At 38.3% G+C, this 15369-nt stretch overlaps 1 protein-coding gene across 1 annotated transcript in view; it reads left to right on the top strand.

The window, feature by feature from the left end:
• LANCL1 (LanC like glutathione S-transferase 1) overlaps positions 1-12313 on the top strand; it is a 41169-nt gene extending 28856 nt beyond the window's left edge. Inside the window, exons 5-10 of the mRNA XM_065880519.1 lie at positions 4995-5130; positions 5679-5825; positions 8116-8298; positions 10206-10382; positions 11468-11540; positions 12151-12313. Of these exons, the coding sequence (XP_065736591.1) occupies positions 4995-5130; positions 5679-5825; positions 8116-8298; positions 10206-10382; positions 11468-11540; positions 12151-12227 (793 nt within the window). The 3' untranslated portion in view covers positions 12228-12313. The remainder of the gene's footprint in view (positions 1-4994; positions 5131-5678; positions 5826-8115; positions 8299-10205; positions 10383-11467; positions 11541-12150) is intronic.
• Positions 12314-15369: the final 3056 nt, after the last annotated feature.

The raw sequence follows: 15369 nt of genomic DNA, 5'->3' as shown, positions 1-15369 counted from the left end.
TAATATCAGCATAGCAAAACAAATAAATGGAGCTGCAATGATACGGGTTTGAGAGTTTCTGAAAACATAAAATAACCATTTGATTGATAAATGCTGTCATTTCTTCATTTTATCTTAAGAATATAGCATGTAAAACATGGATTTAAAGTCCTGCTTTTAGTAATTGTCAGATCCAACTAATAAGTTTTATTTTTTATTTTTTTAGGGAACGTACCAACAGTTTTTTTCCTTTGTCTTTCTCTTTCTGACTTTGTTTTTAACGTTTATTGAAATACGGTTGATTTACAATATTGTGTTTCAGGTGTACAATAAAGTGATTCAGTTATATATATATAACATATATATATATATTCTTTTTTAGAATCTTTTCTGTTATAGGTTATTATAAGATATTGAGTACAGTTCCCTGTGCTACCTAGTAGGTCCTTGTTGATTATCTATTTTATATGTAGTAGGGTGTATATTTTAATCCCAAACTCCTAATTAATCCCTCCCCCCACCCTTTCCCCTTTGGTAACCATAAGTTTGTTTTCTCTGTCTGTGAGACTGTTTCTGTTTTGTAAATAAGTTCATTTTATCATTTTTTTAAATTCCATATATAAGTGATATCATATGATATTTGTCCTTCTCTGTCTGACTTACTTCATTTATAATAATAATCTCTAGGTCCAGCCATGTTGCTGCAAATGGCATTATTTCATTCTTTTTTATGGCTGAGTAGTATTCCATTGTGTATATATACCACATCTTCTTTATCCATTCATCTGTCACTGGACTCTTAGGTTGCTTGGTTGCTTCCATGTCTTGGCTATTGTAAATAGTGCACTATGAACCCTGGGTTAGATACATGCAACTAATGAGTTTTAATGAATTTAAATCCAGAAAAAATGGAATACTTCCTTCTTAAGTATTATTATAATGAGATGCACTGAACAATACTTTATTTTCGAGTATTTGAAAGGTACCTGCTATCAACTTCCCGGATGCAAATGTGTTTGGTTGCAAAATAATTGGTATGCTAATTATATATCGCCACCTAGTGGTAATGCAGGTCATAGCACTGGCAAATAAAGGAATGGTGTTTTCTAATTCAGTGGTTCAAACACATTTTATTTAGGTGAGAACATCATTGGAGTTAATGCAATATGCAATAATTGTTTTTAGTAACTCCCATAGAGCAGTGTTTGTTTAAAAAATTGATAGTCATTTCCCTCTTTGAATAGTTCTTTCAATACCCTTTACAAAAATCAAGAGTGCTTTTCTATCTCTAAATTCTATACAGTTTGATACATTTATATTAAAACTCGATAATAAATTCTTATGAAAACTCTGAGATGTTCATTTTGTTTACTACAACAGTTAAGTTTGTATCTAGTAACAGATTTTATTAAGTTCTCAACATTACCGAGCTGCCAGTTCTGGTGTGAGAAAAAAATAGAATTTTTCTTAATAAATGTTATTAAGTTATTTAAAAATATTAGGGGTATTGTTTGTGTGTGTGTGTGTGTGTGTGTGTGTGTGTAGTATTGAAGTAGAAAAAAGTGGTCCATAACCACCCAGATAACTCTGTTGGCACCGGGGAGGGAAAAAGTCAATCAAGGTATTACAAATTGAAAGCAACCTCTGACCACTGTGTCCCTATTCCTAACATAACCACTGTTCCACTGTGAGTTAAATGCCTGTGTTTGTAATAGAGAAAAATGCATGAGCCAACATTTGCATATTTAACCAATTTGATTGAGATGCCTCCATTTGTTGAGATATAATATGGACAAATTTAACTTTGTCAGTAACTGCAACCAGCCAAGCTTTTTCAAACCCCTCTTTCCTGTTGGGGAGTAAGTTCCCTTAAGGATGCTTTCATAACTTTTTCTCAGTCATTGTTTCATAACTGTAAGCCCTTTTTACTCACTAAAATCATCTCATTCTGCTTATTTAAACATGTCTTCTTCATTTTTTTAAGCCTAAGTGTTCCCCTCCCACCACAGGCTTGTGGAAGTGGGGAGGGAGGGGTTGGGAGAGGAGGATTGTTTTCTCTTTCACAAGTACCTTCCTTTCAGAGTTAGGACTCTACCTACTGATGTATATAGCCTGGTGGTAGCAATTGTTAGGTTTTTGTTTTCTTGTTTGTAGATATTGGTTGCCTCCAGAGATTAGAGGTAGGGGCTGTATACCCTCTCAGCTATCACCTTACCACTGAGTAAATGAAGGCACAAGCAGTTAACCAAACTCTACCAAATGTACAAACATTTATTAGGAAGAAGACACACACACACACACACACACACACACACACACACACGATTGGTCCTCTGCCCTGTTCTTGTGGCTCAGAGAAAGCCACATCATCCTTTGACCCTTCTTAGATCTTACTCATCAAACGGTGCTAGAGCCCGTACCATCTCCCAGATGTCCCACCCATCTTCACCACTCATTCCACCAATGAAATCCATTTTCTAACATTCCTTACTACACTTACTATCAAATCCTCTGGTGTAAATTTTGATAAAGTTATTTGAAGTGCCAAGTCTCTCTGAATGTTGATTCCTTACTAGAATACTTCAGATATAACCAATCACTCCAGGGATATGATTTTTGATACTTCAAATGCTTATTAACCATTCTTAGTATATAAAGTTAAATAATATACATACACAGGCATCGTTTATACGTAACTACTTTAAAAATACATTTTTAAATCAGAAGGGACCATTCATTTTATAGATGAGAAACTTAAAAGTATAGAGATTAAATAGCATGTTTAGTGTCATAAACTACCCGGTGACAAGGTCATTTTTTTGGTAAGGCTAATGTCCTCTCATTACTACTCTTTTCCAGAAATTCCCTGACTCTACCCCCCCATACTTTTATAGTATACCAATATCATTTTGTCCAGTTTCACAAAAAATTAAATTGTTTTAATAATTTAAATGGTCTCATATTGAATTTATAGAATAACTGAAGGATAACTGGGATGTGCTTTCAAAATTTCATGAAAAATGTATGTGATGAAAAATGTAGAATAGCAAGGACATTTTCCCTACCTATCATATTTCCTGCCCCCCCCCCCCCGCCCCGACCAAAAAAAAAAGGTTCATTCTCAGAGTTCAGACTGCAAGTACAGTCGCGTCCCTGAGCTCTTATCCCTCTGTGAGCTCCACCTACTTTCTGGTTCCCTGGTACTTCCCTTGTTGGTTCTCTGGATAGAAATCTGAGGCTTTGGTTATCCTACTCAGGCACACACTTCCCACGAATGTGCCTGCATCTTGGGAGTCAAGTGATGGGGAGGCTAGAAGGAGAAGTGAGGCAATGGGCCTTCCCTCACCCCCTCACCCCTGGGACCACAGCCCCTCCAGTCAATGAGGACAGGTCCCTCCCTCAGAGTTTTGGCTCCTGTTGCCTTGGCTTCTGCTGCCACCATGAGATTGCCTGTGGCCTAGGGAGTGAAAGAACAGAAAAATGCAAATAAAGAAGAATGAGGTGTTTTACCCACTCTCTCTGATATTAAGAGTTCCCCTTCCTGGTCTTTCTTGAGATAAAACTAAAGGGCTGGGGCTTCCCTGGTGGCGCAGTGGTTGAGAGTCCACCTGCCGATGCAGGGGACACGGGTTTGTGCCCCGGTCTGGGAAGATCCCACATGCCACGGAGCGGCTGGGCCCGTGAGCCATGGCCACTGAGCCTGCGCGCCCGGAGCCTGTGCTCCACAACAGGAGAGGCCACAGCAGTGAGAGGCCTCTCTGCGTACCGCAAAAAAAAAAAAACCTAAAGGGCTCTTTCCGGGACTGTCTCTGTCAGCACTTTCATGCCCACTTCCAGGTTTCAGGCGGCACTGAGTTCAGGCCAGGGAAATACCAGAGGGGAAAATGTGGTAAACTCACCACTGATTTGGCAGTACTTCGGATTCTGGTCATCCTCATTCTGCCAGCTACTGGTTAGTTTTCAGGGTTCTCAGTAGCAGCTTCACACATTCTCTCTAGGTTTTGGAGCTACATATACTGACTGGGAGAGGCAGGTTGGCATATGCTTAGTTACTCCACCTGACCTGGAACCAGAACCGAAAACAACTTTTTTTTTTTTTGAGAAGTTTAACTGAGTCTATCAATAGGGAGCTAATAAATTATAATACATTCATTCAGTGGAATACTGTACAACCGTGATAAAGAATGAGATCACTCTGTATGTAATGCTAAGGAATGGTTGTCGAGATGTATTGTTAAATAACAAAGCCACAAAACACTTGGGGAAATATGTTTATAAATAAGTATATGTATTCGTATATGTGCATACAATAGTTCTAGGAATATACAAGATACTGGTAATCATGGTTATTTCCAAAGAGAAGGAGTAATAGCTGGGAGACCGACTGATCCCTTTGTGCTGTCGGTATGTGCTACCGTTTGTGGTAACTCAGGCTGCTATACAAACACTTCAGCTAGGCCAGATGACATTTTAAGAAATAAATCAAGCAAGGAGATAACTGGGGTGCAGCGGGCATTTCATTTTATGGAAATAGGCCCTTTGAGTGTTGCCTTAGTCCTTTCCTCAGACTGAATGTTATAATAGCCAGTAGGTCTTGGCTTCTCTGACCCCAACTACTGGTCTCAGAGCATGCCACCATGAGGGGCTAGGGAGGCTGCAGGTGGTCCCAGCCACACTCATGTATTCCTTCATTCTTTGGACTTCTTATTTGTCAGTTCCATTGTGGGCTGAAGAAAAGAAATGTAGTTGATGGTTCATCTTTGAACCCCGATTATTACCCTTTGTGGTCTGGCCCAGCCCTCTTAGTATTTAAAGTATAACAATATATAGGTTATAATATGTAAGTATATTTAAATATTTTATTATTATATATTTAAAATAATATAATTCCATATATGTGTATATATATAACTATATATATATTTGTGTGTGTTGTTTTAAAACATATCATTTTTAAGTATATATCTCTGCCTGGTCCCTTTTACATTATCTTAAGCATGTATTTTTATTCCCAGGCTAATTCACCTAAATAAGATTGATCCCCATGCTCCAAATGAAATGCTCTATGGACGAATGGGCTACATCTGTGCTCTTCTCTTTGTGAATAAGAACTTTGGAGTGGAAAAGATTCCTCAAAGCCATATTCAGCAGGTACCGCGTTTTTGTGCTTTTTGGAGTCTTTTTAGGATCCCACCTACTATCGGCCTAAACTATTGGTTTTGTTTCCCTGGTTGGCACATCCCAGGTAGCTGGAAGGTAAGGTGTATCTTAACCTCTGAAGGTCAGGCATGATCAGAGAAGCAGCAGCTTCACTTGGAGTGCTGTTGGAAACTGTATAGAGAGTGACTTGGACTAAGAAGTCCAGCTGCTCCATTTGAGAGTTTAGAGGCCATTCAGAGGAAAATACGGGGCAGATTTCACCTCCAAGGTGCAGGTGTTCCTCTCGTATCTGAAGGAGCTTTGCTTTCCTTTGACAGGTGAATTCTTGTGAGCTGTAGTAGAAAGAGTTCAAAATCTTCCAGACTCTCCCTCTTTTAGGCAGAATAATCCCATGTGCTTCTCTGAGTACAGAAGCAAACTGTGCCCGTCCATGGCCATCAGGTGGTGTCGAATTTGCCATGTTCTCCAGTACCTCTTAGCAAAAAGTTCCTTGGCGCCATTCTAATTCTTTCCTTATTTCGGTCAATTTCTCCCTGCAGATTTGTGAAACAGTCTTAACCTCTGGAGAAGACCTAGCTAGAAAGAGAAACTTCACAGGAAAGACTCCACTGTTGTATGAATGGTACCAAGAATACTACGTGGGGGCCGCTCATGGCCTGGCAGGAATTTATTACTACCTGATGCAGGTAAGAGGGGATGATGATGGAGCTAGAATGTGATTCCTGACTGTACTACCTAGGGTGAGAAGACAGGTGCTCCAGCTCTACTTTTTCATTCTGCCAACCATTGCATCACTCTCCTGGTAATCACCTGGCCTAGGTAAACAGGGACAGTGCTTGTGAAAGTACATTTAAAGTGTGTAAACATAAAAGCCAGTGTGCTTTGAGATGACTGATTTGTAGGTGAGCACACTTGCCCACCTCATGCCGCTTGTGCAGACTAAAGTGTTTTGACCTGTTCTTCTAGATGAAGTGCCTTCTGCTCTGCTCTTCTCTTTCAGCAGATGCCTTGAATTAGTATTATTCCACACTATAAGGCACAACCCATTGAAACAAATTTCAGGAGTAAGAACAAAATCAGTAGAAAACAAAGGAGAATATGCTGCCTAAAGCTCAGTTAGAGAGCAAAACTAAGGAGCCTTTTCGGTGGATTTTGTGTAACTTACCTGAAAAATAGCTGAATATGCCATGCTCAACGGTTCTTCGGATCTAAAACTATTGGGGGACATCAGCCAAAGCCAAATAGACTAAGGGCAAATAGAGTTTACTGCATCAAGCAAAACCTGGAAAGGGAGGTCAGAAGAGGGCTTCTCATGAGAGCATCATTTCCAGGGGCTTGTTTAACTCTCCTTAAGGAGAAATCGGCACTTTGTGTAAGAATAAGAATTCATGGTAAAAGAATATTGAATTTTTAATGATGGTAAAGGTGCCCCCCTCAACTGCCCAAAGTACAATGTGGCATAAAGAAAAGTGTTTCATTGATATGTTCTACCAGAGTGGTTGGATATAAATACCAATAGCTGGTTGAGTAGCTGGCTATAATAATGCAAAATCAACATCAGACCTATCCTCTCCCTATAACTAAACAAGGACAACAAAGCTGAAAAACAGGGTTATTATTGCTTTTCAATGCAGAGTCACTCTTTGAATGTTAGTGGCGGTAGGAGACCAGCTCCTGTGTTTATTCTGCACTTCTCAATTCAGAGTTTTATAATTAGGGCTTTTGACAATTCAGACTTAAATTCCTTTACTTTTCTGGCACACTCCCTCGTTGGCTCTCTATTTCCAGAAGTAAATATAGATTCTTGAAAGTTTTCGGGAAAGAAGAAAAACCTTGAAGTTTCAAGGTGAATTAGAATCATACATGTTAATGACTGGATGGCCTCATGACCTTTCTTTGAAGCAGATCATCAGGTGTCTTACCCTCTGCCTCCATGTGTTGGTTGTAGTAAGAAACCTGGAAACCCAAGTATTGAATTTTCCATTTGCACATAATTATCTATTTGAAATGATTTAATTTTTAATCCTAAAAGTACATTCTGGTAGGTGCCTATGTATCAACATAAAACATTATTTTTAGGCCATTTTGGATAACTTCTGCAAGTTTGAGGAGAATCCAGTCATTCAACTCTAGCATTTTAAACTGAGCTTGAACAATATTCTTTGGGTAAAGTGAAATCTAAATGTGCCCTAAAGAACTTCGTTGCGTGTTCGGTATCTGTGAGCGCCTTATGGTCGGTATCTCCTCGTTCCCTGCCGCCTCTGCCTGTGCTTCACAGCACTGCCTCCCTCTCATCCCAGGTACTCGCCCCCTGCCTGGCAAAGACAAGACTGAATTTGTTGTTTAAAGAAGTGTGAGGTGCATTGAATTAAGATCAGGACCAAAAGGAGAAACTAAAAATTGTATCAAAAATGAAGGCTCATATGCCATATGGCAACGAGTCCTATAAATCCATACATTGTTGTATCAAAATAATCCTTCATAAGTATCAGTCCCAAATTTTTTGCAGAAAGGCTTAATCTAGAATCACACCAATTCGGGATCTAGATCCCAGGTCTCCCAACTTGTTAGCATCCTCTCCTATTGGAAATATCACCTATCACTTCTCTAAATGCAAGTTGTGCCTGGTTTGTCTAATGCATCTCTTTGTGGTCTTTAAAGTGTATTTAAGGTATCAGAACCTTAGAAAACTTCTCATACACTCACATTCTTAAGCATTGGCTTTGGAAAATTATTCATATGTATATAGATAACAATAAATATCGAAAAAAAATACGTACATAAGGCTCCAAGTATTAACTGATAGCCTAATTTTAGTTTGGACCAATAGGTAAAAAAATTGGATGGAATCCAGAACCTCTTCATGACTTTCAGTTCATTTTGGTCATGTTTTCCTTCTTATTCAAAACTCATCCCTGAGCCTTAGGAAGGTCTGTTTGTTTCCGCAGAACTGATAATTCCCTTTCTTGTTTTTAGCCCAGCCTTCAAGTGAGCCATGGGAAGTTACATAGTTTGGTCAAGCCCAGTGTAGACTATGTCTGCCAGCTGAAATTCCCTTCCGGCAATTACCCTCCTTGTGTGGACGATACTCGGGATCTGCTAGTCCACTGGTGCCACGGTTCTCCTGGGGTAATCTACATGCTCATTCAGGCCTATAAGGTACCGTGAATTTTCTCGTTTTTAGAAATAAATTGGAAAACATAATATAAAATTCTGTAATTTAAATTAGTTTTCTGTATAATTCTTGAACAATATATAGACAAAGCATTTGTTGGACCTAAAATCACTTTGCTGTATGCATTATAATTCATTTTCACAGTATCCATCTGTACCACAGCACACATTATTTCATAGAACAGGGGACTGCTTCACGGACAGGTAGAGGAGCCAAGATTAGCATCAGTGGCAGAGCCAAGATAAATATCCCAGGAGCTCAATTAAAAATAGAAGGAATCTCCTTGGGCATTGCTGGTGGGATGTAAAATGGTAAAGCTACTGTAGAAAGCAGTTTGGCAGTTCCTCAAAAAATGAAACACAATTAACATATGATCCAGCAATTCCACTCCTAGGTATATATACCCAAAAGAAGTAGAAACAAGGTTTCAAACAGATACTTGTACAGCAGTGTTCCATAGCAGCATTACTCACAGTAGCCAAAAAGTAGAAACAATCCAAGTGTCTATCAACAGATGAATGGATGGACAAAATATGGTGTATGCATACAATGGAATATTATTTAGCCATAAAAAAGAATTAACTTCTGATCCATACTACAACATGCATGAACCTTGTAAACATTATGCCAAGCGAAGTAAGCCATATCCAAAAGGACAAATACTGTAGGATTCCACTTATATGATGTGATGGTTAACATGAGGTATCTAGAACAGGCAAATTCATAGAGAGTAGAATAAAAGTTACTAGGGGCTGGGAGGGTGAGAATTATTGCTTAATGGGTACGAAGTTTCTGTTTGGAATGTTGAAAAAAATTTGGAAATAGATAATGGTGATGGTTATACAACACTGGGAATGTAATTAATACCACTGAATGGTCCACTTTAAATGATTAAGATGGTAACTTTTATATCTGTATTTTACCATAATTTTAAAAATTCAAATATCACTTCTAAAAAGCATGCTATGACAGAGCCATAATCGAAGAAGAAAAGGTTTTTCTTTGAGGGGAAAAAAATGGAAGTAAACCAAGATATCTATGTTCATTGGTGCCCGTTCTACAAATTACAAATCTATAGACTCTAAATAGGGACTGGCATCTCATGGTCTAAGTAAGCGTTTAGTATATCAGATTTTGCCTTCAGGAAGTTAAATATAATGCACAAATTTTTAAACTGTCTTATTCTACTTCTCTACTGAAATGAGATATTAAAAATGTCAGGAATTCCCAAGCGGTCCAGTGGTTGGGACTCCATCCTTCCACTCTAGGGGGCACAGGTTCCATCCCTGGTCAGAGAACTAAGATGCCACAAGCCATGCAGTGTGGCCAAAAATAATAATAATAATAATAATATTTTTAAACCTTTGATCAAGATATAGGAGGCCACAACAGATTGTTAAGATGTATCTATTTTTCTGAAAAGTATAGTGTTTTATAATCAAATCAGTTTTTGTAATCAATTTGATAAACAGTTTCTTCTCCAGTGTATAAAGAAACTTTCTAGTAGTGAAGGGTATCATTGTTACAGAAAAGACAGTGTTTATTCTTTGGAAATTGACTAACGATAACAGTAAGTTGCAAGTAAATAAAGCTACTTCACCAATAACAACCGCATACGCAAACATACATACGTATAAAACTTACACCATGCAGACAAGGTCATGCCCAGTTATGTATTTAAAAACAACAAAAAAAAAAAACTAGTGAATTCTTGTAATTTGTCCCCACCGATAAAACACATCTCTCTGTCTCTGTATTCCTACCTTTCTTGCCGAGGCACCTCCCTGTCTCCTCCCTTACCCTGTCTCCCTTTCTCTCCTATCAGGAAGGAAGGTCAGTGGAGGTTTCTTTTCTATCCCTTGTAATAAAACTATGTCCCTTGACTCTGCAGGTGTTCAAAAAGGAACGGTATCTCAATGATGCCTATCAGTGTGCTGATGTGATCTGGCAGTATGGCTTGCTGAAGAAGGGGTACGGGCTGTGCCACGGCGCTGCAGGGAATGCCTACGCCTTCCTGTCGCTGTACAACCTCACGCAGGACGCGAAGTACCTGTACAGGGCCTGTAAGGTAGGAGTCAGAACCGCTGAACAGAACGCACCTTTGCACAGGAGGCTGTAGAAGTGTCTCTAGTTAATCTGATTTAATTCATTCATTTTTTTAAACCATAAGTCTATAGAACAAACACAGTTTAAGAAAAACCTTCAAAAGCTATTCAGTTGGTCATTTGTAGAGATGTGGATGGACCTAGAGAGTGTCATACAGAGTGAAGTAAGTCAGAAAGAGAAAAGCAAATATCATATAATAACGCATATATGTGGAATCTAGAAAAATGGTACAGACGATCGTATTTGCAAGGCAGAAATAGAGACACAGACGTAGAGAACAAATGTATGGGTACCAAGGGGGGAAGGGGTGGGGTGGGAGGAATTGGGAGACTGGGATTGACACATACACATTATTGATACTATGTATAAAATAGACAACTGATGGGAACATGCTGTATAGCACAGGGAACTCTTCCTAATGCACTGTGGTAACCTAAATGGGAGGGAAGTCCAAAAGGGAGGGGATATCTGTCTGTGTATGGCTGATTCATTTTGTTGTGCAGTGGAGGCTAACACGACATTGTAAAGCAACCATACTCCAATAAAAATTTTTTAAAAAAGGAAAAGAAAAGAAAATGAGAGAAGAGGGCATTGGTGGGGCAGTTCTATAAACAGGACTGCCTTAGTTGGTTATTTAGAACTTTGGACTACCCATGTGTCATTAAATGTTTTGCTGTGGAAGAAAAAAAGTTTTAATCAAAAAATAAAAATTTAAAAAGCTATTCAGTTGAATTAGTTGTTTTTTTTTTTTTTTTAAAACGACATAAATCTACTCAGCTGCATTTGTGGTGGGGTTGGAAGAGTGCTGGGAGATGTAAGGTGGTTTTGTTCCTTTCTTTCTTCTCTGATAACCTTGGAGATGGCTCAGACAGCTCATTAAATTCCTCCCATGCTTCATTCGTACTCTCTTTTCTCTGCATCAGCCCCTTTCTCTGCCTTGAAGATAGTTTTTGACTTTTCAGAGTAAATGTTAGAGACAATCTCTGTCAACTTTTAGGGGTCTGTAGAAGAAATCACTTCAGTAATTTAACTTGGTCTCATTTTCAGTTCGCTGAATGGTGCTTAGATTATGGAGAACATGGATGCAGAACACCAGACACCCCCTTCTCCCTCTTCGAAGGTATTTTTCACACATTACTTATTTGCCTTATAATATCAGCATCTGCTTCTCTGCTTAGTAATTAATGTATCTTAATTTGAGTTTTGTCAACAAATTAATTTCATGGTTATTTCTTAAACTGCTTCTTTATTTCCTAATACAATAACTCAGTATTAAAAATCAGTTAGCACACAGACCACGATGGACCCAATAGTAGTAGTTATTATGGTGACTACTGTTTATGGAGCCAGGCACATGCTGGGCATTTTGCAGATGTTATCATAAATCATCGCAGCAAAAATATACATTATTATCCTCATGTCACAGATGAGGTTCCTGAGGCTCAGACAGGTAAATGGGGCCACGGTGAAGGAGCTCACATATGGTAAATGGCAGGGCCATGCCTTGAACTTGTCTGGCTCCGCTTTGCCTCCTGTCTTCCACCTGGGTAAAGGGGCTGAGCCTCTCACTCGTGATCTTGTCTAACGAGCTGCAACATATATAAACAGGTGCCCACTTCGTTTAAATCATTTAAGTTAATATCATAATATTGTTTATGCTACAAAATGAAGCCAGTCTATAATACATCATCATTTAGTGTAATAACTTGTGCCTCTTTCTTCTCCTTCAGGAATGGCTGGAACAATTTATTTCTTGGCTGACCTCCTAGTGCCCACGAAAGCCAGGTTTCCTGCATTTGAACTGTAAGAGGAAAGTCCCCCCAGTGCAACTCACTGCATGAGCCTTTCTGTATGTATATCATACCTGGGCTAAAGTAACAATAGAGTCAAACTGTGTACTTGATTTAGTTGATTTTTTTTTCAGAATATGTCTTTAATTCAGTTCCTTTTTTATTATTTACTTTTATTTTAAAATATCCAGGGAAATCTAAATTAACTTCAGTTTATCCTAAAGGGAGGACAGGTGATATATGTACAGTATTTTGAGGGCATATATGCATATATTTCAGAACTTGGAGGCAGTCGTATTCTTACTAAAGCTTATGAATACAACCATCTGTTACAGTTCTAAAAATGTTTAAAAAAAACTAAATGTAGATAAATACATGCTTATCGCTGGATATTGACCTCCACCTCTTCTCTTTAGAATTTTTTTTTATGACAGTTTTATGACTTTGCTTTTCTCTAAGTGGTTGATTATGAAAGGGGACAAAAATATAACTATATGCTTCCAGGGCAAAAATTGCAAGAGTTGCCAACTGGGCTAGGGACCTAAACACCCTTTTTCAAATTCACAGTGCTTATTTAAACTAGAGATAAACATACTTTCAAATTTGCCTCTTTTTGTTAGTAGAGCATCCAGGCTCTATAATCCAACATCTTTATCGAAAACTTCTGAAATGTGATGGTCATTATATGAAAATTCTGATTTGAAAGTTATTTCAAGATAAGCTAACAAAAAGTTTGTTTTCTCCAAATAAGCTAGTATGTTTTGGAACTACTTATGTATATTTGTTTCTTCTTTGGGATTAGTGTAAGATCCGGAAATGAGATTTCTGTGTGTAAATACATTATGACCTAGGATTTGAGTCCACCCTTTCTGACTGACCTTCTAAATTTTGATTTGTGTTTTACTTACTTTGCAATGACTATGCTTTATAAAGCGTTGGCTGCTTGGTACAAGCCATAAGATATTTTCCTTCCTATCTATCTAGATGTTGATCTTTTCACTAAATAGTAGAGCATTCTACTTGTTTAAAAAGGGAGGGAGGGCTGCTATATGGCAAAATCGCTAAGCTTTCCATAGAAATGCTGGTTCCTGAGAAGGTATTATCCAGTGATTATTCTTAGAACAAATGGCTTTTGTCCCTTTGCATAGCCTAGGCTTTAACACTCATCCATTTCTGAGCCCTCAGGATGGGTACTGATAAGGTAGGTGAGGAATCCCTGGTGCTTCAAATTCTGTACAAGTGTTTTGACTCATCAGCTCCCATTCCTCCTCCTTCCATTGCTGACTTTCCCAGGCTTGTTTTGTCTTTTCTATGTATTTTGACTGATTTTGAAACATTTTGCAGCTTTTAAGAAAACAGGCTCTAAGAATTTTTAATGTGCCTATTTCACAGCTTTCTCGGTCACAAAAACATGCTATTTTTATTGGAACTTTGCACCAAATCCCCACTGAGTATATGTTGGTTCCTGTGGATAGCAATCCCCTATTATTTTCCATTTAGCACCAAAATAGCTAATATTATTGGCAATTGCCTGACCCTTTAAAGGCTACTGACAGTAGGATCTAAAACACAGCCCACTGCTCAGTTCCCAGGATTAGCTTATTCCTCTGTGACTCATGCTAGTCAGGGACAACCTTGTGCCTCTCGGATTTTGAAGTGTTGCTGGCAAGCTGTGTGCAAGCTGTGCCTTTCTCGTGAACATTTTACATGAACAGTGTCAGCATCCACAGGAAAGCTAATCTGCCTTTGGATGGGTGTCCAGCTTGAAAGAATAGACCCCGTTTGGTTTAAATGTCTTACTATACTGTACCTGCACTTTTAGCTACTATAGTTACTAACCAAGGGAAAAAGAACAAAACACTTTCTCTTAACCAGAGGAGACTGATCACAGTGCTTCAGCAGACATCTTAATTAATTTAACCCCAGGAAGACATCAAGGCAGGGAGAAGAACATTTTGAATAAGATTCTTATTCCTATTTGGATTGCTGTTTAGCTACTGCCATCCCTTAACAAATTTATCAATGCAAACACAATTCAGTTTTCATTGTTTTCTTTAGCTTTGTAAGTTATTAAACTGGCAGGATTTTATATTTGTGCCATTGTTTGTTTTATTTATGTTTAAGAGCTCAGAACGTTTGATAGGATTTTAAACTCGGGCAAAGGCTATAAAACTCAAACTAATACCCTAACACCATGGTAGAAACTGAAATTTTTACACTAGTTTCTTAGTTTTGAAAGGAAGAGGCATCATTTTCAGTTCTATTTCTGTTACATCATTTTTCCCTCAGATATTTTTCTTTTTGTTAGAAAACAGAACAAGACGAAAAACTGCGCAAAACTGCTTCCCAGAAAACTCAGAAATATCTTTTATCTCCATGTAAAGACTAGGTAGTGAAACCTTAAAACCTTGTCAAGCAGTATTCATTTATCCTGTCGTGTGTTTCTATGAACGTCACGATCAGTTATTTACATCAATCCTATTGGTCCCATCAAGAAGTCAGCCTTTAATCCTTAGAGTCGTTTGACCCTCTTTCATCTTTGATGTCACTTCCAATTATTTGGCATCAAAAGCCTTCATGGTAGGTAGAGTTTTAGGTAAAAGCGGCCGTTTTCTCTCTTATTACAACTTCCCCACATAACTTGAGAGGTATACTTTGCTCATAAGTCCTCAGGTTAATTGGTGTCTAATCTTATAATGCCCTGCCTTCTCTTGACTGAGTTTGAAATACAAAACGTGAAGAGTAAACATTAATCCATCTACTCCTTTGGCTATTTGAACTCACCTATAATCCTCTGTTATCCATACTCAATTTTGACTTCACCGCTGCTCCCCCTAAATAGGTCAGAGCACCCCACTTCTGTATTGTTAAGCTGTAGAACTGTTTCTCTCCTACAGGTACAAAACAAAGTAGGATATTCAGGGATCCTACGCCAATGTTATATTGCCATTTATTGGAAAGGGCTGGAATTGTATGTATTTCTGTGTTCCGTAAAGGATTTGACTTAACTGGTTCTCAATAAAATTTTATTAGGACCATATATTGTCATGTGCTTCTTGTTTGCTTTGGTTTAAACTTAAGAAATATATTTCTTCAATGGCTTTTTCTTTATGCGCTCATTCCCTAGGGTTTGTCCCTGACTTTTTCTTCTTTGTTGGG

The sequence above is a fragment of the Phocoena phocoena genome, chromosome 7 (genome assembly GCF_963924675.1).
Source record: "Phocoena phocoena chromosome 7, mPhoPho1.1, whole genome shotgun sequence".
NCBI lineage: Eukaryota > Metazoa > Chordata > Mammalia > Artiodactyla > Phocoenidae > Phocoena > Phocoena phocoena.
This window is presented reverse-complemented; position numbering and strand designations above follow the sequence as displayed.